At 45.4% G+C, this 22307-nt stretch overlaps 1 protein-coding gene across 2 annotated transcripts in view; it reads right to left on the bottom strand.

Annotated features, from left to right (window-relative positions):
• RPTOR (regulatory associated protein of MTOR complex 1) overlaps positions 1-22307 on the bottom strand; it is a 699963-nt gene that overhangs the window by 11740 nt on the left and 665916 nt on the right. For both annotated transcript variants that reach the window (XM_029599200.1, XM_029599201.1), the window contains one exon: positions 2007-2113. In XM_029599200.1, the coding sequence (XP_029455060.1) occupies positions 2007-2113 (107 nt within the window). The remainder of the gene's footprint in view (positions 1-2006; positions 2114-22307) is intronic.

Here is a 22307-nt window from a genome sequence, read left to right as displayed (position 1 = left end):
CCCTACTGACTTTCTGCTGTTCCTCAAATTGCAAAGATAAAATACTACTAACACAATTATAATTAGCATCAACTTCCTCGTGTTGCAATACAAGGTCAGAATGTTCTAATTAATGTTAATCCACAGTTAGTTAATTTTGAAAATCTTCTGAGATGGATTCTGGCCCTCTTAGGCAAGAAACTTGCTTCTTGCAGTTTAATCCATTTTTCTTTCCTCCCAGTAATTTAAATTTTGATCACAAAATGCCTCTGGAGTAAACATCAGCTGCTGCTTTCATTGTGAGGGAAGCAGTACCCAGCATGGCTGGCTAGCTAATTTTTTTAATTCTGCTTTATAAGCTGGAATGTATCCAGAAGCTTGGGTCTTTAATAAATCTCCCTTCCCCCAATCATTTATCTTTTCCTTGTGATGTTCTTTCCCAGCTTGAGCACGCCAGGTCTCTCTTTCATGCAGACAGATTCAGTAAAAGTCGCGGGAGAGCGAGCGCCCACTCTCCTGTGCACGCGATTCAGGGGGGAAGAATATGCAAATTAGGGCCTGCGGTAAAAAGAGGTGCTAGGGACACTAGTGCGTCCCTAGCGCCTCCTTTTTGACAGGAGCGACGGCTGTCAGCAGATTTGACAGCCGGCGCTCAATTTTTCCGGCATCAGTTCTCGAGCCCGCTGACAGCCACGGGTTCGGAAAATGGACACCGGCTAAATTAAGCATCCCGTCTTCAGACCCTTGGGCCGCAGGCAGATTTAAATTTTTTTTTTTTTTAATTTTAAATTATTTTTTAATTTTGGGGCCTTCGACTTAATATCGCTATGATATTAAGTTGGAGGGTGTACAGAAAAGCAGTTTATTCTGCTTTTCTGTACACTTCCCTGGTGTTGGCCGAAATGAACGCCAGCCTTTGCTGCACATTTTACTTTCTGTATCGCGCGGGAATAACTAATAGGGCCAACAACATGCATTTGGATGTTGCGGGCGCTATTCGTTTTGGGGGGGGGGGGGTGTTGGCTGCACGTATAAGGGGTAAAGCTAGCGCGTCAAAAATGCGCATCCAAACCCGGGCTAATGCCCAGAGCGCACTGTACTGTATCGGCCCGATGGTGAGGTGTTCTCAACAGTTGAGCTCCGGGCTATTCTGCTGGTGTCAGCACACACTTCTCTGGTGTCCAGTCTGTAATCTTTATAGCTTTCCCTGGCCCCAACAATTCCCATAAATGGGCCATATAATCTGGATCCTCGCATGCACTGCTTCCATCATATTGTGTGAATATTCTCTAGGGCTATCCATCTGGGATCCTGCCAGGTACCTATGACCTGGTATGCGACAGCACAAGCGGTCTGTAATTTGCCAGAGGACAGACACACAAAGGACTCTTACTCTTCATATTTAAAACTATTTTCCACAAGCAAATTGTCCAATAGAAATGACTTACCTTCAGCCACATTCAGCATTTATTTACATTCACATTTTTTTTGCAGGAGCTACCTTCCTCCTGGAGACCCGAGGCCTCTCTGTTTCCAGCTGGGCCCAAACTCTTATTCCTGCTCTCCGGGAAACCACTCACAGAGCTACATGTTTCTCTAGCTTTGAAGGTGGATCAGGCTAGATGCCAGGTCCAGCAGTGGTTGAGGAGGGTTTTCAGGGACACTCCTTCCTCACCTGGATTGGCCACTGTTGGAAACAGGATGCTGGGCTTGATGGACCCTTGGTCTGACCCAGTATGGCAAGTTCTTATGAAAACCCAGCTGGCTAGGGAGGCCTTGAGTACTGGTTTGAGCGCCACTACCTTTCAAACCTATTGTCAATGCACACGCTGATCAACTACTGCCGAGATGTGAGCTGATCAATCAGAAAGTCTGCCACAGATGTCACGGTTTAGAAAATAAATGCCACTAACAGCTGGAACCTTTCATTTCAACATTTCTGGTTTCAAATATTGCCCTCATATACCCATCTCCTGCAAGAATGGCAGAGGTGCCTCTTTCACTAGGACAGAGGCTGAAGCTCATACCTGCACTTTCATCTCTCGGTCTGTGTCCCATATCCGGATTATGCGCACGTCCCCCGAGGTCATGAGGAGCCCGGTCTCCTGCTCCCAGTCCACCACCATCCCAGCTCCTGCAATGGGAAAACAAAGTCAAAAGGCAGTGAGATTATCCTGTAATTGTTTATCCCAAAGACCAAAACGGCAAGCAAGCAGCAAATCAGATCTAGGGGTGGGGGGTGGGAGTGGGGCAGATCCTGGCTGACCTGAACTAATAGGATAACAGACCATCACTATATGCAAAGCATAAGAGACTGGAGCCACCCTACAGCAACACAAAGCTCGGCCCTGACCCAGGAGTGCTGGAGGCTATTCAGCCGCTTTCAGCGCTTGATGCTTTACCGACTTCACTGCATTAAAACAGAAGGTCACACAACAATGAAAGAAAGGGCACATTAGTGCAAGAGCTCTGCTCAGTAAACCTGAATGCAACTGTGTGAGAGAAATCTTTTCTATACAGGAAAAAGAGTTGTTATGTAACTCTACTGTATTAGATACAATAGTACCATATTCTGCAAGCACCACCAAGCCTACATAAACCAAGAAAACCCAAAACAAATCATGGCCTCCATTTGTACCAGCAGACTGTTCTAAAACTGCAGCTGCACAGCAGCAAAGGCCTCCAAACTCTCGGGGGGGGAGGGGAAGCAAAATTATTTCAACAATGTAGATGACAGAAGAAAAACCAGTCCAGCCAGTCTGCCCAGTTATTCTCGCCACAATGCAAGGATATATCCTAGCTACAGAATGTAACCACCTAGAGGATCTCTCTCCTTATCCAAGACCATTTTTGTCATTTTACTCCTTTATACTCCACTTTCTTGGGTAGATGACAATATAAGATCCCCTATTTAGTTCATCCCTTTCCTCCCAGATCCACCACAAAACTTTGTAGTAATCTAATTAACTACAAACGCATGTGGCTTTTGCCAGAATATCCAGCCTTCTAGGTTCCTAGGACTTTTCCAAATGATACCATGCCACCACCAACCTCTCACTCCAATGCAGTTGACGTGAGAAGAAAAGCATGCTGGGAAATCGGACACTGCTAAGCGAGCAGCTGCATTTCCGGCTTTACTGTACTTGCAGTTGCCAGACGGAGACAACTGCTAGCTCAATGTATCATCGCAGCCCGCCGGACTGACCTCAAGGTTGCTTGAGTTTCCCACTAGGACTTCTAACATCTCATATTGCCCAGTCTATATTCATTGAATCTGGCAGCTCTAATACTCATTTTTAAATCACTCATTCTTGTATGGCATTTTAAATATGTGATGTTAATTCATGCTATTATCTTTCCACCATTTTACAACTAAGGATCCTCCATGCTTGTCCCATGCCCTCTCAAAAAGTCTGCTGTTTCAGTCTCTACCTCCTGCTCAGGGAGGGCACTTCACATATCCACCACCTACTCAATGAAAACATATTCCCTGCCATTGCTCCTCAGTGTCTCCCCATGACCCATATCCAAACAATGCAGTTGCATGGGGCAGAAATTCCAGAGGGGCTGAGCTAGAGATATCCTTGGCTGCCCCTGCGGCAGTTCTCCCTCTTCCTGGGGCCCAAGGTCACTACCAGTGTCGGACGATTTCCCTCCATCCTCTGGTTCTAACACCACCACCCCTCATTGTTAATCTCCTCCCCCCCTTCCCTGCTGTCCTGTCATCATCACTGCCGAGCTTTCTCTCTTCCCTAGAAGCCCTGGTGCCGCTTTTGTTCTCCACCTCTCAGCTGGCAGAACAAGTAGGATCTGCTGGTACAGCAAGTCTGGCCCCATGCGGACAGGAAGCAGAGACTGTTCCTCCTGCCAGCTGGGAAGGAGGGATTGAGAGAATAGGCCAGCTGCACTAGGGATGGGAGGAGGAAGGGAAGTGGGAGGAGCAGTATATTGAGAGCCTTTAGGGGGTGGGGGGAAGGAGCACAGTAGGACAGGAAATGAGGGAAGACAGTATGAGTCTTGTGGGCAGGGGAAGGAGAGCACAGGAAGTGCTTTTTTGGGGGTGGGAGAGGAGAGAAGGAGCATAGTGAGAGATTTGCAGTGGTAGGGAAGACAACTTGGGATGGAGAGACAAGCAAGAGAGGACAGGGGAGGGAAGAGGGAAAACCTAGGATGGGGGAGGGGTGAAAGGAGGAGATACTGAGGATCAGAGGGGGGGGGGGGGAATAGAGAGGTCAGGGGAAGGGGTGAAGGCCAGGGTAAAGGAGAGAGAGGGAGCATCCCTGAATATGGGGGAGGGGCAGTCAGGAAGCCTCAGAGTAAAACAAAACAAAACAAAACAAAATCAGGGAAGGGAAGGCCAGACTGTACCAGAGATCCACTGATGAGGGGACAGCTATCTTGGGAATAGTGGGGGAAGGGGTGAAAGTTTCTCAGAGATGGGTGGGGTTTTCTGAAGGTTAAGGGAGGAAAACCAGATTTGGGATGGGGAGCCGAGTAAAAGAGAAGGGGAGGCAGGAAGAGAGAGGACCCAGGTTAGGGATGGCAAGGGGAAGGAAATACAGAAGACCACTAGAGAAAGAGGGAGAGTATCAAGAACTGAGGGAGATGTAAGAGGTCTGGTTATTTACATGATTTATATTCCTCTTTTTCCGGCACTTCAAAGTGTATTACCCATCTCAGTGTTCCCTATCCCCAGAGGGCTTACAACCTGTTTGTATCCAAGGCAAGGGAGGATGATGTGACTTGCCCAAGGTCACAAGGCAGCAGCAGTGGGATTTGAACCCTGGCTTCCCTGGTTCTCAGCCCTCTGCTCTAACCACCAGGCTGCTCCTCAGAGGTGGGGGAGGAGGAGAGAAAGAAAGCAAAGTTGCTCACCTGTAACAGGTGCTCTCTGTAGACAGCAGAACAAGACAGTCACGCAAACAGGGGTGACATCATCCGACGGTGCTGGCATGGAACTGCTCTCTCTCCAAGCTCCTGTGCGTGCTCAGAAAATCCTTCTGAGCATGCACAGCAGTTTCCGTGCACTGGCCCTGCACAAGTCTCCTCAGTATTTTCTCTACCTGAGCTTCAATTTTGAGGTGCTGCTGGTTGTGGGGAACTGTGTGGCTGTTTTGTCCTGATGGCTACAGATAACACCTGTTACAGGTAAGCATCTTTGCTTTCACAACGGACAAGCAGGATGAAAATCAGCCACACAAGTGGTCACTCCTGAGCTGAGGGATTGCAATAACCTAATTTCTTTTTTAAATTTGGTAAAGAGATAAGCAAGAGAACTGAAGACACTGCTGGAACAGATTTTTAAGTGCTGCTTGGCTAAAGGCACTGTTTGTACAGTAGTGTGGTTCAAGGGTTAGGCATTAGTGTAATGAAAATAAGAATAGATGACCAGATAGTTGCTTTATAGAAGGCCTGTACTAAAGCTGAATGCTGGAAAACTAGTGCAATTGCTCAAATTTGATGTGTTTTGATCTTTCTAGACAGTTCTTTAACCTGTACCTTTATCACAAAATGCATCTGATAGCCAAATAGAGACGGTTTAGTCACTGGATGTCCCTGCTTGATTGGATTAAAAGAGAGTTATTGAATTTATTGTCCCTATCCCTATGGCTCTTTCCATTAGGAATTTGGGAATTTTGTTTGATTGAGAATTTATTATGCTCCCTTAATTGAATGTAGTGGCTAAGAAAGGATTTTTTTTTAAGTTGTGGAAATTGTGTTTGAGGCTTATTTAAGATAGGAGTGATTCAGTCAGTTGTACTATCTACACTAGATTATTATAACGCTTTCTATATTGGCTTACCCAAATGCCATCTTAAGGCATTACAAATGTTGTTGAATGCTGTCACTTTTTTGATGATGGGTTGTTCTCTGAAAGATCATCTCTCTCGAGTATTCAAATCTTTACACGACTGCCTGTTATACAGCGTATTACATTTAAATTCCCCTTTTTCATGTTTCAAGTTCTGTATGAAAGACAGCCAGTGTTCCTGAAAGGTACAATTTCATGGAATATTCTGGCCCTCACATTACTTTCAGGCGAATCTCAATTGTTGAAAGTGCCCAGTTTTAGGTCTATTACATGGCGAGAAACTAGAAACTGGGCGTTCTCATGTATAGTTCCAACAGTGTGGAGCTGCATCAGATACAAGACTGTCAATCCTTCAGAAAGCTTCTAAAACGCCATTTAAATAAACTTTTTCATGCTTGAGACAATAGGTTTCTTATTTCCACATCTATATCTATAGCTACACACACACACACACACACACATAAATGAGAAGCTTTTCTAAAATGTTTAGTTCTTTTTAAGTAGAAAAGGAAAGCTCTTTTAAGAGTGTGAAGTGCTTGTTCTGACTCAGAGGCGTGTGGTTTGGGGAATAAAATTGTTCTTGATGTAGGTGGAAATAAGGAGCCATTTTTCACAGGAACTGTGATGAGTTCTCAATACTTTCTATATTTGTATATTGGGGTGTATGGAGGTTTTACCACTAGTGCCTGAAGTTCACTTATTCTATGAGCCCAAGTAATTGCTATGAGAAAGAACTTTCCCAGTTAGAAATTTCAGGTGATTATTTGCTAATGGCTCACAAGGAGACTTTATTAATTTTGATAAAGTACATTTAGGTCCCACAGAGTTGGAGATTCCTTTATTAGAGGATGTAGGTGGAAAAGTCCCTTTGTAAATCTTGTTATAATGGGAATTCTGGAAACTGGTTGATGATACACAGCTATAGCACTCTGGTGCATGCTTACAGAATTGGACTTTAATACTGAGTTTGAAAGATGAAGAAGGTATTTTAACAATGTAGAAGGGATTCTGATCTTGTGATTTACACCAGACAGACAATCTTTTCCATTTGAAACTGTAGGCGTGTATAGTAGATAGTTTCTTTGCTGCTAGCAAATCTTCCTTAATATCCAAAGGGAAAGACATTTCATCTAAGATACAGCATGCAACATCCATGCTGTCAATGCTAGAGGGCAAAGATTGGGATGAAGGAACAATCTATTGGGTTAGAAGATAATGGAAGGTTCCAAGGGGAACTGGATGAGCTATTGACAGTCTTTGAAGCTACAGAATCTAAGCTTGATGTGGCCAGAAAAGAGCTGTTAGTATCATTTTTGCCTTTTCCTGAAGTATCTTTAGAATTGTTTTGGTACTTAATGGAATCAGTGGAACTGCATAAAAGACCTTGAGACCAAGAAATTGAAACGTCATCTGATGCTATGGCATTTGGATCCGGCCTTTTGGATCAGTAACCGGGAAGTTTGTGGTTGAATGGAGCTGCAAAGCAATCTATTTGCAGTGTCCTCCATTTCATCTAAATGAAGGACACTGCAAAAAATGCAGGGCCCAGTCACTTAGGCGCGTGACTGGGCCCTGCATTTTCAAAAGGGCCCAGTCACGCGCCTAAGTGACCATACGCGCATAACTGCCAGGCCCCCAAAAGGGAGTGGGCCGGGGGCGGGGGGCATGTTCTGGGTGGGCGGGGTGGAGGCCGGCTGGGACAATGGCCATTAGCCGCTTTCCCAGGGAAGCGTATGCTGGCAGGTGCTGAAGTAAATTGAAAAACAAAGGGAAAAACCCAAAAAGGTAGTATTTAGGGGGTGAGGAGGAGAGGGAAAGAGGAAGGGGGCTTAGGTAGGGGGGGGAAGGGACTGGGTGGGAATAGGGGAAGGCCTGATTTTGTCGCCACCCGTATTTTTACAAAATTAGGCCCACATGCGCGTGGGCCCATGGATTTTATAACATGCGCACGCACACCTTTTAAAATCTCTGACGGGTGGATTTTAAAAGCCCTGCTCGCGTAAATCCGCCCGGATTTACGCGAGCAGGGCCTTGCAAGCCGGCGCGCCTATTTTCCATAGGCCGCCGGCGCGCACAGAGCCCCGGGACGCGCGTAGGTCCCGGGGTTTTTGGAAGGGGGCGTGTCGGGGGGGGGGGGGCGGGACCCGATGACGCTGCATTTTGGGGCGGGGCACCCCATTTCGGGGGCGGGACCGGGGGCGTGGCCGCGCGCTCCGGAACCGTCCCCGGGTCGAGTCTCGGCGCGCTAGCAGTCCGCTGGCGCGCGTGGATTTACGTCTCCCTCCGGGAGGCGTAAATCAGTGGATAAAGGTAGGGGGGGGGGGTTTAGATAGGGCCGGGGGGGTGGGTTAGGTAGGGGAAGGGAGGGGAAGGTGAGGGGAGGGCGAAAGAAAGTTCCCTCCGAGGCCGCTCCGGTTTCTGCCTATTGCCCATGTCCATATTTTGTGTTTCCTAGCAGTTTGCGAGATACTGTTCCTCTTGTTATGTAACACTTAGCTACAAAATTGTCTATCTGTAACTGGATTCCTTTTATGAAAGTTTGAAATCTATAAGAGTTTTGTAAATGGACTTTAGTTCAAAAGGTTATATGCAATTTCTATTCCTGTTTTGTCCATGGCCCTTGGGTACATGTATTGTCCAGACGTGCACCCCAAACTTGATTGGATGCATCTGTTATTTTTTGAATCTGTGGAGAATGAAACTGATGTTCTCTTAGTACATTTTGCAGTTGAAACCATCATCTTTAGAGGAATCTTGTATGATAGGAAAATTAGTTCTTACCTGTTAATTTTCGTTCCTGTAGTACCACGGATCAGTCCAGACTGTGGGTTGAGCCTCCTTTCCAGCAGGTGGAGAAAGACTAAAACTGAAAGGATATCCTATATGAGGACAGATGTCAAAGCAGAATGTCAAAGCAGAAAATAACAAAACCAGAATAGGATCAAACAAGTAACCATAAAGCTCAATGGAGCAAATGTAGAACAATGAAAGAAATATGGTATGACTAACCGCTCTTGCATATACTTGGTGCTTGAGGAACCAAGGCTTCCGGTGTATTTGCTCAGTATTCTTGCACAAAAATGATGTATGGAAATCTACGAATCTGCAAGAGAAACAAGCTTCGAGAGGACAGAAGAAAGACAAACAGGGAAGGGCATCTGGACTGATCCGTGGTACTACAGGAACGAAAATTAACAGGTAAGAACTAATTTTCCTTTCTTTGTATGTACCCGGATCAGTCCAGACTGTGGGATGTACCAAAGCTTCCCTAAACCGGGTGGGACCGAGACAGTCCCGCTCGAAGCACTTGAACCAGGAACCGGAGCTTGCACATCCAGGCAGTAGTGACGAGCAAAAGTATGCAAGGACATCCAAGTGGCGGCCCTGTAAATCTCCTGCGGAGAGACCAATTGACTCTCCGCCCCAGAAGTAGCTTGAGAACGCAGTGAATGAGCTTTTAGGCCCTCGGGAACCGCCCGATCATGACAAAGATAGGCAGAAGAGATCGCTTCCTTCAACCACCGCACAATAGTGGTCTTAGAAGCCGGCTTACCCCAACTGGGCCCACTCCAGAGGACAAAAGATGGTCCGAGACCCGAAAGCCATTGGAAACCTGGAGATAGCGAAGTAGAACCCGTTTGGCATCAGGTTTACGCATATTGCCCCAGTCGCAGGGGAAAATGCAGGGAGTTCTACCGACTGGTTGGCATGGAAGTTAGAAACAACCTTCGGTAAGAAGGAAGGGCCCATCATGAGGGATACCCCGGATCCCTTGGATCTCCAAGATCAGAAGAGATAGCGACTAGAAAGACAGTCTTAAGTGTAAGATCATTGAAGGTAGCGTGATGGAGAGGATCGAACAGAGCTGCACAGAGCGCCCGAAGTACCAGACGAAAACTCTACGACGGGCAAGCAGGCCCAGAAGGTGGACGTAGAAGCTTGATGCCCTTCAAGCACCGAATCACATCCGGGAGGCCCGCTAAGTGATGACCCGACCCAGGAGAGAGCAGAGAGGGAAGACCTGTACGCGTAGAGAACGAAAGGAAAGACCCTTGGAGAGACCTTTTGGAGAAAGAGAAGACGAACGAGATTGGGGCGGAGTGCGCTGAGATACCTGACTCTGCACAAACAGATTCAAACTCATTCCATAAACACATGTACGCCAGGGAAGTTGACTGTTTCTGGGCCCTCAGCAAGGTGGAGATGACCTCCTCCTTATAGCCCTTGCGCCTTGGGCGACATTGTTCAAAAGCCAGGCCGTTAGACAAAAGCGATTGGCCTGGTCGAAAAATACAGGTCCCTGATGAAGGAGCCGAGGAAGATGGCCTAGCCGCAGAGGTCCGTCCGTCGCTAGGTTAAGAAAATCAGCGAACCACAGCCTGCGCGGCCACTCAGGTGCTACCAGAACCACGGGACCCCTGTGGAGTTCTATTCTTCTGAGAACTTTCCCGACCAGGAGCCATGGAAGGAACACATACTGCAGGACGTCCACTGGCCAAGGGAGAGCCAGATCATCCACGCACTCCGAGCCGTGTTCCCTCCAGCGGCTAAAGAACCGATTCGCCTTGGCATTGCGAAGGGTCTCCATGAGGGCCAGGTGGGGGGGCCCACCTGTCGACGATGAGATCCATGGTTGCATCAGAGAGTTCCCACTCCCTGGGATCGAGCTACAGATGACTGAGAAAATCGGCCTGAACATTCTCCTTGCCCGCGATGTGGGAGGCTGCCAGGCACTGTAGATGTCGCTCTGCCCAGGCGAAGAGACAGCTGGTTTCCAGGGCCACCAGCGGACTGTGGGCACCTCCTTGGCAACTGATGTAAGCCACGGTGGTGGAGATGTCGGACAAGACCTGCACCGCCTTGCCGTGGATGAGGGAAAGAAACTCCAGAAGAGCTAGGAACACGCCCGAGTCTCCAACCGAATGATGTGCCAGCGAGATTGAGCTGCTGGCCTGATCTCCTGGGTGGACTGGGAGAGGCAGACCGCACCCCAGCCCGAGAGACTGACGTCCGTGGTTACTATCGTCCGCTGTGGGACTTGGAGAGGCATTCCCTGTAGCAGATGAGGAAGGGAAAGCCACCACTGCAAGTCGGCAACGACAGAGCCCAAAAACGGGAGGACTATGTGAAAATGTTCCGCCACTGGCTGCCAACGGGACAGCAAAGTCGTCTGTAACGGTCGCATATGAGTAAAAGCCCATGGGACTAGATCGATGGTGGATGCCATGGAGCCCAGACCTGCAGGTGGTCCCAAGCCGTCAGAGATGAGAATCTGAATCTGGTCGATCAATTTGAGAGCCTGCGCGTGAAGCAAGAAGACCTTGCCCACCAGAGAGTCAAAGTGGGCTTCCAGGAACTCTATCTCCTGGGAGAGCTGAAGGTTGCTCTTGTAGAAATTCACTATCCACCCGAGAGACATGAGAAGAGCGAACACGCAATCCACCGCCTGCCGGCAAGGAGCCTCCACCTTGGCCCTGACAATCCAGACGTCCAGGGAGGGGTGTACAAGGATTCCTTCCCGATGGAGAGCTGCTGCCGCCACCACCACCATGACCTTGGTGAAGGTGCGAGATGTCATCACGGGACCGAAGGGAGGCGCCCGGAACTGGAAGACCCGGTTGAGGATGTGAAAGGGAAGGAACTTCGGTAGTTGCGAAGAATCGGAATATGGAAATATGCCTCTGACAGAATGAGTGAGGCGAGGAACTCTCTGGGGTGAACCGCCATGAGGACTGCTCGCGGAGTTTCCATGCGGAGTGCGGGATCTTGAGAGCTTGGTTGATTCCCTTGAGGTCGAAGATCGGCGAAGGACCGTCCTTCTGGGGAACGACAAAGTAAATAGAATACTGGCCTGTGGCAAGATCGCTCTCTGGAACTGGGACTACCGCGCCCAGGCACAGGAGCCTGGCGAGAGTTTGCTCCACCACTTCCCGTTTGGACCGCCCGCACGGGGAAAATACAAAAAGATCCCGAAGATATCGAGCAAAGTCCAAGGCGTACTCGTCTCTGAAAATGTCTAGGACCCACTGGTCTGACATGATTTTGACCCATTCCACGAAGAACAGGGAAAAGTGACCGCCTAGGAATGGGACCGAGGAACGAGTCAAGTGAACTTCATTGTGTGGCAGGCTTAGGGGTGGAGCTCGTGGGCTGGCCCTCGCGAAAGGGACAGTGCCCACGGGAAGGCTGCGACCAAGACTGCGATCAAGAAGGAAAAACCCCCTGAGGAGTGGGGTATACCGTCTCTAGCCCCGAAAACATGGACGAGAGGGTGTAAGGAACGGGATTGGTTTCGGACGGTCCTCTGGAAGCTTATGGACCTTACTTTCCCCTAAGGAATCTATAAGTTTCTCAAGGTCCTTGCCAAAGAGCAGCTTACCTTCGAACGGCAACGTGCCCAACCGGGCGTTGGAGGACGGAGCGGCCGACCAATGGTGCGGCCAGAGGAGCCGTTTGGTGGACATCGCCGAGGCCATTGCCTTTGCCTGGAAGTGGAGAAGGTCGTATGTTCAGCCTCTGCGTACGGGAGGTCACGGGTGCAGAGCAACTGTTGAACCCACCTGAGACCTGCCCGCAGCATGAGACTGCTGCAAATAGTTGCACGCACCCCCATCGCCAGGACATCAAAAATGCGCTTCACATGAGCCTCGAGCATGCGGTCCTGGGCATCTGTAAAAGCTGTGGAACCCTCTTGTGTCATGACCACAGAGTAGTCCACGGAGGGATTATTGTTTTTTTTTTTTTTGTTTTTTTTTTAAATCTAAGCATACCTTCGGGAGGAGGTAAGCTCATCCATGGCACGGCCGTCCCTGAGTCCTGCCTCGGGAGCCTCCCATTCCCACAGGCGCAACAACTTGTGCGTGGGATGAAAGGGGAAGGCGCTTGCCGGATCCCTGATTCCCGCCAAGACCTAGTCCATATCCTCGGGCAAAGAGACTGTAAAAGGGTGTCCCATAAGACCCTGGAATCGTCCCCCTCCAGGGGTGGAAGGGAATCCTCCGCAACTGGATTGGCGGCAGGATCCGGGGATACCAGATCCCCCGGGAGGTCAGGGGGGGCACCCCCGGGACCACCCGCGCCCCAAGGGACCCCGGGTGCCCCGCAGCCAGTCTAACCGTCAACAGCGCGGAGTGAGGAATTTTAAATAAGGATCATGCAGGAGGAGGACAAATTCTGTTAAAAAACGAGCCCTAAATGTCCCGGGAGGGGGAGGGGGAGGTGAGGGGGTGTCAAAGAACCCATCCTGGGGGGTCGCGGGGCTCAAATCGGGGGGTGGCTGTTAAAAAAAATCGGCCCCCCAGCCCCAGGGAGCTCCGGAAACGGAGCCGATGAAAAATTCAAAATGGCCACTGTTCCCGGACTTTCTCGACCCAGGAACAGCCTGGCCAAGCTCTGGGGACTTGATCCCTGGACTAAATTTGCCTGCCCTGCAGAGGAGGGACCTTCCCCACCCGGCAGGGAGGCAGAGCAGAGGCCCCCTAGCAAAAAACACGTGAAGGGGGCTGACACAGAAGAGACAGGCTGCCTGCCGCAGCAAACAGAGAGCCGCTCTGAAGAAAAAAACAGCTGAAAAAAAAAGTTTGATTGACAGCCTGCAGGCCCGGAGTGAAGCTGGGGGGAAACCTGCTGACTCCTGCCTGTCTGGCTGCCGGTTCAAGCCCTGAGAGAACCAAAAATAAAGAATATGGGTCTGCTGCTGTAGATAAGTAATAAAAGTACTGGAAATACTTTTAAACTTAACCTGATTCCTTTGGCACTATGTAATAATTTTTTTTTTTACAGACTGAGCACAGCAGCGGAAAACTACGACCCCTCGGCAGCCAGAGGAGGGGGAGACTAGAACTGGACTACCAGACTCTGTCCCCACACCTGGAAGCGATAACGGACACAGGCTATGCACTGCACAAGGGGCAAAGCCCCCCTGAGTCCGGCAAGAGCCAGGAGACGGAGCCATCTCCTGAAGAAAAATTTAAAATCTACAAACCTCCTAACTTTTACTTTTATTTTGACAGGAAGAAAACCACAATATCCCTAAGGAATAAGTTATTGCTTGATCCCGGAAGAAATGAAGAAAAGAAGGCTGACTAGCCTAGAACAGGATACCGAAGGGAGACCTGCTGCACCTGCTGGAGACAGACAAATACAGACAAATACTGAAGGGTTATAGGGTAGGCTCTGTCCTCATATAGGATATCCTTTCAGTTTTAGTCTGTCTCCACCTGCTGGAAAGGAGGCTCAACCCACAGTCTGGACTGATCTGGGTACGTACAGGGAAAGAGGTTATAAGTGCTGATTCTAATGATGCTTAAGTGCCAGCGAGCTATTATGTATAGCCTTGTGAAAGGTGTTTCAAGGACTGTTGCTGTCATGTGGCCTAGGAGTTGTTGAGACCACAGTTTGGTTGAGTAGAGATCTTATCAGTTGTATTATCTTGTTCAGTCTCTGGCAAGAGAGGAAAGCTTTTTCTTTTTCTGTGGTTCAACATTGAACCTATGATGAGATAGAGTTAGAAGTGATTTCTCATAATTCGGTACAAACCTTAGAGAGAGAAGGGTTTGAATGGTGAAGACTGTTGAAATTCTGGTTTCTTGCAAGGATCTGCTTGATATTAGCCAGTTGTCTAAGTTTGGATAACTTCCGACCTATTTCAAACTTACCATTTATTGTGAAACTCTTGAAAAGATTAGTCAACACCCAACTCACCGAGTACCTCGACAAACACAATATTCTTTACCCCTCCCAATATGGTTTCCATAAATTCCTAAACACGGAAACTCTTCTAATTTCACTCACAGATACTCTCCTCAAGGGATTAGATAAAGGCCAATCATACATACTCGCACTTCTAGATATCTCATCCGCATTTGATACCGTTAAGCATTCCATCCTCCTAAACCATCTCACTGACATAGGCATCTCAGGAACAGCTCTCCATTGGTTCGAATCCTTCCTGAACAACAGATACTATAAGGTCAGAATAAACAACAAGGAATCCTCCCCCATCAGTTTAACTCAAGGGGTGCCCCAAGGCTCTTCTCTCTCCCCCACTATTTTCAATATCTATCTCTTACCCCTTTGCCAGCTCCTCGCAGACTTAAACCTGACTCATTTTGTATTCGCTGATGATGTTCAAATCCTTATCCCCATAACAGAATCTCTCCCCAAATCGCTTAAGTTCTGTGACAACTGCCTCCACTATCAACCTCCTCCTTACCAGCCTCAACCTTGCTCTTAACACGGGCAAAACCGAACTCCTCTTTATCTCACCCGACCACAACAACCTCTCCCACATCGAGCCCTCCACCGCCACTATCTTACAGGCAAGAAATCTTGGTGTTGTCCTCGACAGCCAGCTAAACCTAAAAAAATTCATCAACACCACAACAAAAGACTGTTTCTTTAAACTCCAAGTCCTAAAAAAAACTTAGACCCCTCCTTCACTTCTATGATTTTCACACAGTCCTCCAAGCCACCCTATTCTCAAAAACTGACTACTGCAAAATCCTTCTTCTAGGCCTCCCCGCATCCACCACTAAACCTCTACAAATGCTCCAAAATGCAGCTGCTAGAATCCTTACCAATACTCGCCAAAAAGACCACATTACCCCTATTCTCAAAGATCTCCACTGGCTCCCTATCCGTTTCAGAATTCTACATAAGAGTCTATCATTCACAAGACCCTACACAACCAGCAATCACTTTGGCTAAAAGACTCCTTGCGCTTCCACACATTTAAAAGACCTATCAGAACCACCTACAAAGGTTGTCTCCACATTCCCCCTCCCAAACTCACCCAACATTCCTCCACTAAAGAACGAGCCTTCTCCCTAGCAGGGCCAGCCCTATGGAACTCCATGCCCCCTGAATTACGCCAGGAACACTGCCCCATGACATTTAAAAAAAACCTTAAGACTTCGCTGTTCAAACAAGCCTATCCTTAGTTACAGACTCCACTCTTCCCTACCCTCCCCCCACCTTTTCCACTTCGGAATGCTACCCATAAAGATGCTACTTCATGTTAAAATACTCTTCCTTTTGTTAAATTATCTGCCCCAGAAATATGTTATCCCATAAATATGCTTCTCAAATATGTTTATCCCACAAGTTTGCTCTTCCTTAAATGTTACCTCATCAACATGTATGCTCTTTAGTAATATGTACATTAGAAATACTACTAACAATCAAGCCACCATTGAAATCACTACGATATGCTACCTTAGTTACCTACTTTTCGCCTTCTTTCACGCGTTAATTGCTTACTTAAGCTTCCTCCCTCCCACCCTCCTCCCCCTTCCTTCTCCTTTCCCACCTACCCCTAATTTTAGCCCCCTTATAGCTAACAGCCAGTTATGTTATATGGTATAAGTTTAAGTTTATGCTTATTTATTTATTTAGAGTTTTTTCTATATCGGCATTCGTGATTAAGAATCACATCATGCCGGTTTACATATAACAAGGGTTTGTATATGTAAAGTTTGTTATATGCTATATCAACTGTAACCAGACTACCTTCTATGCCTTCCTTTGTTTTCCGTTATCCTAGTTCTCATGACCCCTGTTCTATGTAATTTAACCTTCTTTCTATTATAATACCCCTGATCTATGTGAACCAATATGATATGTCTACATGAATGTCTGTATAAAAAAGATGTAAATAAATAAAACATTGCTTTTCCTTATGCAGGCTGCTGCTACCGGTAGAGATATTTCATGAAAACTTGGAGCTGCTGAAAGCTCAAAGGGGAGGATTTCGAATTGATAGAGATTGTCTTGTGTTATAAACCGTACATACTTCCTGTGATCTGGATTTATTTATTCAAAACACTTATCTGTCGCACCGTTCATAGTGGGCTGCTCACAGATAAAGCATACAGATATACAATAAAGCAAAACACCACATAATGAGACTATACTCTGCCGCAAAAAACATCTGCTACCATTTAACACATCTTGCACTGTCTAATAACAGAAATAAAGTTCCAAGTTAAATGCTTGGCTGAACAAAAAGTTATTTGACTGTTTTAAAAAAGTTTTAATATGTTTCTTACCTGAGCTGTTCAGGGAGGTGATTTAACATAGCTGTACTCGCTGCAACAAATATTTTATCTTGACATTCAGCAAGTCTGATAATTTTTACAGAAGACTCATCAAGAATCCTTCTACCAACAGATCATACATTTCTTGTAGGTCTGTAGATTTAAGAAGAGATCTCATACAAAAGAGCCTTATGTATAAATGTCAAGATCTTAAACATTATCTTCCACTGGATTGAAGCCATGGAACAACTGCCAGATAGGGGCAATATACTCATTTCCATGGGTTCCAGTGAGTATTCTTGCTACTGAATTTTGAACAATTTGCAGGGCTCTCAACACAGATACCGGATTGATGGGAATATGAATGTATGCATCCTTGAGATCCAAGGCTGTCAAGGCCCTTGTTGACTTCTAGGAAAGGAAGGATGGTTGATAGTGAGTTCATCTTGAATTTTTTGAGTTTAAGATATTTGTTGAGTTTCTCAAACCTAGAATGGGTCAAAGACCACCTGATGGCTAAATGAGGATCAATGCACTTGGGGGGGGGGGGGGGGAGAGAGGGAGATTTGGTGCGTTTAATGACTGATGGCTTTGCCTATTGAATTCGGGGTTTTTTTTCCTGAAACATCTGCTTAATAAAGCTAATTTGATTAAACAAAAAAAGGGCCCCCGATTTCTTGGATATTAGGAAGTATTTTGAATACAAACTTTTTCCCCTTTGGAATTGGTACTGGTTGTATTATGCTCAATAGTAATAGGGATTTTATTTCTGGTTGTAGGACTAGCATCTGCTTCAAGGGAATCTGATATGATATATAGGAAAAAGTTGGAGGAAGATTTTCAAAGTTTAAACCATAGCCCCTGAAAATAATGTTGAGAACCCAATGGCCTGTGGTGTTTAGGGACTATTGCTGGTGAAAATAAACTAGCAGTTATTCATAATAAAAAATTCTGTGTTTGCTTCTGGGGTGGTTCTTGGGCAGGCTTGGCCTGAGCCTTTCCCTTGATCACCTCGTTGGTTTGTTGTGGAAAGTATTGGAGACATTGTCTGTGTTATGGATATGACGTGAAATGTTTACAGGAACACCAATGCACTACATTTTACTCTCGCAGTCTCAATGTGCCATGTTCAAAATAATGTTTTTTTTTTAAGTTTTTTTTCATGCTTTAAAAATATAACATAACACAAGCTTGCAATACTTATCTTAAAATATGTCCCAGAGAAGCCCATTTTGTTTATAGAGCTGTTGAATGTTTATCCGAATGCATATGGTCCTCAATTAATAATTAAAAAATGAGAGAACATCTAATTCATTACTGACCCTGAAGAAGATACAATACAGTGAATTGCATTTTCAAAACAGTGAAAGGATTTTTTATATTTTCTGGGATGAATATTTAAGATAAATAGTGCAAGCTCATGTTACTTTATATTTTTAAATGCATCAAAAAAAAACCTTTTATTATTTTGAACGTGGTACATTGAGATCAATGATTAAGCTGTGAGAGTGAAAAGTAACGCACTGGTGTGTTACATTAAAAAACCGTGGAACACAGCTGAGCATATAGAATATCACTCAAATATATGAAAGTCTCTATACAATCCTCCTTATGATAGTGGTATCCTATTGGTTTGTGGTGTTTTGAGAGTAAATTACCAGTGGGGTAATACATGGTTATTGTTGTGTGAGTGAAATGTTTACGAGCATAGTTGTACTGCTTCCTATATGGTTGATACTGGAATCTTCATTGAGTAGAATAGTCTGATGTAGCCGATTTTAATGTTTTCAGACTGATCCCAGGGTAGGGAGCATCCACTAGCCTCAACATAAGAACATAACATATTCCATACTGGGTCAGACCAAGGGTCCATCAAGCCCAGTATCCTGTTTTCAACAGTAGCCAATCCAAGTCACAAGTACCAGGCAAGTACCCAAACATTAAATAAATCTCAAACTACTACTGCTTATTAATTAATAGCAGTTTATTGATTTTTCCTCTAGGAACTTATCCAAACCTTTTTTAAACCCAGATATACTAACTGCTGTAACCACATCCTCTGGCAATGAAATCCAGAGCTTAACTATGTGCTGAGTGAAAAAGAATTTTCTTCCATTTGTTTTAAATGAGCTACTTGCTAATTTCATGGAGTGCCCCCTAGTCCTTCTATTATCAGAGAGTAAATAACCAATTTACATTAACCTGTTCAAGTCCTTTCATGATTTTGTAGACCTCTATCATATCCCCCCACCCCTCAAATTCATCTCTTCTCCAAACTGAACATCCATAACTTCTTTAGCCTTTCCTCATAGGGCAACCGTTCCATGCCCCTTATTTTGGCCACTCTTCTCTGAACGTTCTCCGCTGCAACTATATCTTTTTTGAGATGCGGTGACCAGAATTGCTCACAGTATTCAAGAAGCAGTCTCACCTTGGAGCAATACAGAGGCATTATGACATCCATTGTTTTATTTGCCATTCCCTTCTTAATTCCTAACGCCCTGTTTGCTTTTTGACTGCCACAGCACACTGAGCTGACAATTTCAATGTATTATCCACTATGATGTCGAAGTCTCTTTCCTGGGTGGTAACTCCTAAGATAGAACCTAACATTGTGGAACTACAGCAAGGGTTATTTTTCCCTATATGCATCACTTTGTACTTGTCCACATTAAATTTCATCTGCCATTTGGAAGCCCAGTCTTCCAGTCTCACAAGGTCCTCCTGCAATTTATCACAAACTGCTTGAGATTTAACTACTCTGCATAATTTAGAGTCATCCGTAAATTTGATAACCTCACTTGTCGTACCCCTTTTCAGATCATTTATAAATATATTAAAAAGCACCGGTCCAACTATAGATCCCTCAAGCACTCCACTGTTTACCTTTTTCCACTGTAAAAACCTGACAATTTAATCCTACTCTGTTTCCTGTCTTTTAACCAGCTTGCAATCCACAAAAAGACATCGCCTCCTATCCCATGACTTTTTAGTTTTCTTAGAAGCCTCTCATGCGGGACTTTGTCGAACGCCTTCTGAAAATCCAAATACACCACATCTACCAGTTCACCTTTGTCCATATTTATTAACCCCTTCAAAAAAAGTAGGAGATTTGTGAAGCAAGACTTCCCTTGGGTAAATCCATGCTGGCTATGTCCCATTAAATCATGTCTGTCTAAATGTTTTGTGATTTTATTCTTTATAACAGTTTCCATGATTTTTCTCAGCACTGAAGTCAGGCTCACCGGTGTAAGGTTTCCAGGATCACTCCTGAAACTCTTTTTAAATATGGGGGTTATTTTGACCATCTTCCAATCTTCAGGTACAACCAAATTTTTTTTTATTCCTTTATTTTAATTTTCATATAACACTCAAATAGATCAAAGAATACCAGCCATTAGATACAGATACACCCTTATTCCCCACCCCTTCTCCCGCCCCTAACCCTAGTAGTATGTCATGGCTATGACACGTTGAAATCCTAGTAATCTCTCCAAAGTTCCAGGCAAAGGCATTTCTCCAGAGTTACAAAGGATGATTTTAGTGCAAAACGTTTTATTATGAAAGCACACAAACAGAAAAACTGAACCTGAGGTGCAGGGTTTCTTATGCAGCCCCAAGTGACAACAAGGAATGCATGATCACACAATAATGCGTTGAATTCCCCCACCCCCGTTTCCCCTCTACACCTCTCCCCCCCCCCCAAAGACTTCCCCCTTCCCCCTTTAAGGTTCTTGAAGTTTATTTATTTATTTATTTATTTATTTAAATGCTTTTAAAATATACCAACATTCATAGGACATATCATGCCGGTTCACAATCAACATTGTAAAGGAGGAAGAGGAAATTACAAATAACAGGGAGGGGGGAGGTGGAGCAGTGAAGGAAAAAGGAGAGGATGGGGGTCAGGTGACAGTAAGTGACAGTAAGTTCACGTAAGTGACAGTAAGTTCACGTAAGTGACAGTAAGTGACAGTAAGTTCACGTAAGTGCTACAGTGGTACTCCACATCTTCAAATGTGCATCCAACAAGTGTAATTTAGTCATTAAGATCCAAACTCCTGGAATGATGTGGTAATGCTTGAAGATAAGAGTCCCAAGTCAATAAAAAATTGTGACGGTGTTGTGTCTTGTGAAGCCATGTTATCCAGTTGCATCATTCTCTCTCCCTTCCCATTCTGTATTTACCGTCATCAATATTTAAACTCAATGCGAATGACCCGGAGACAAGATATATGTATTAGATTATAACGTACCGTTTTTCTATATGCCATTTGTATATAGCTGTATATAATTTCTTGTTTGATAATCTCGCTATTCACGCAGTTATATGTTAAACCATGGATTACTGGAATAAATGCCTCTCAACCATCAACGATCTACTAGCCAGTCTCAACTTAGTCCTAAACACAAACAAAACGGAAATTCTTATAATAGCTCCGGAACAATCTGCCCCAACCACCGCCTGCAATCCTCTAGACACCTCAGGATACACCACCTCACCTCAAGTCAGAGATCTGGGTGTACTCCTAGACAACAGACTCAACCTCAACAAATTCGTAAATAACACCACAAAAGAATGCTTCTTTAAATTACAAGTTTTAAAGAAACTAAAGCCACTTCTCCGCTACAGGGATTTCCGCACAGTACTCCAGGCCATCATTCTCCCGAAATTGGACTACTGCAATTCACTCCTGCTGGGCCTTCCCGCCTGCACCACCAAACCCCTCCAGATGGTCTTGAATGCCACAGCAAGAATTCTCACCAACGCCAAAAAAAGGGACCATATCACCCCGATCCTCCAGCATCTCCACTGGCTCCCCATTAAATACAGGATACAGTTCAAAACCAGCATGATGATTCATAAGGCCCTACATAGCATCTCTCCACTCAACTTAACCTTCCAGCTCCAACTACACACTTCTAAAAAGCCAACCAAGAAGGGCATATCAGAACAGAATGATCACCCAACCAGCAAAATCCTCCCTGAGGAAACGCGCACTATCCACAGCGGGCCCTTCGCTCTGGAACTCACTACCACCAGACCTCCGCCTTGAGCCGTGCCATTCCACGTTCAAAGTGAAACTCAAGACTTGGCTCTTCCTACAAGCTTTCCCAGAGAGCTAAGAGCAGGAAGAATAACAACCCTCCCAACCCACAGCAATTTTGTAATGTTTATTTGCTTTATTTATGTGTTCTTAGTAGATCTTAGTTTGTATTCTACTTTATAATAGATTAACTGTTCGATATGTTCCATGTAAACCGCCATCCCGGCGATAGTTATCTCTGTTATCTGTGAACCGGAGTGATATGTATATTATACAGGAACTTCCGGTATATAAAAACCAAAAATAAATAAATAAATAAAGCCTGTTGCTGAATTTACTGTTATACTGTAAATCAATTAGATGTTCCAAACGATGATCGGTATATAAAAACCACTAATAAATAAATAAAATAATAAATAAGTGATTACGCCT

The sequence above is a fragment of the Rhinatrema bivittatum genome, chromosome 4 (genome assembly GCF_901001135.1).
Source record: "Rhinatrema bivittatum chromosome 4, aRhiBiv1.1, whole genome shotgun sequence".
Classification (NCBI taxonomy): domain Eukaryota; kingdom Metazoa; phylum Chordata; class Amphibia; order Gymnophiona; family Rhinatrematidae; genus Rhinatrema; species Rhinatrema bivittatum.
Note: the sequence above shows the minus strand (reverse complement) of the source record. Positions and strands in the feature narration are given on the sequence as shown.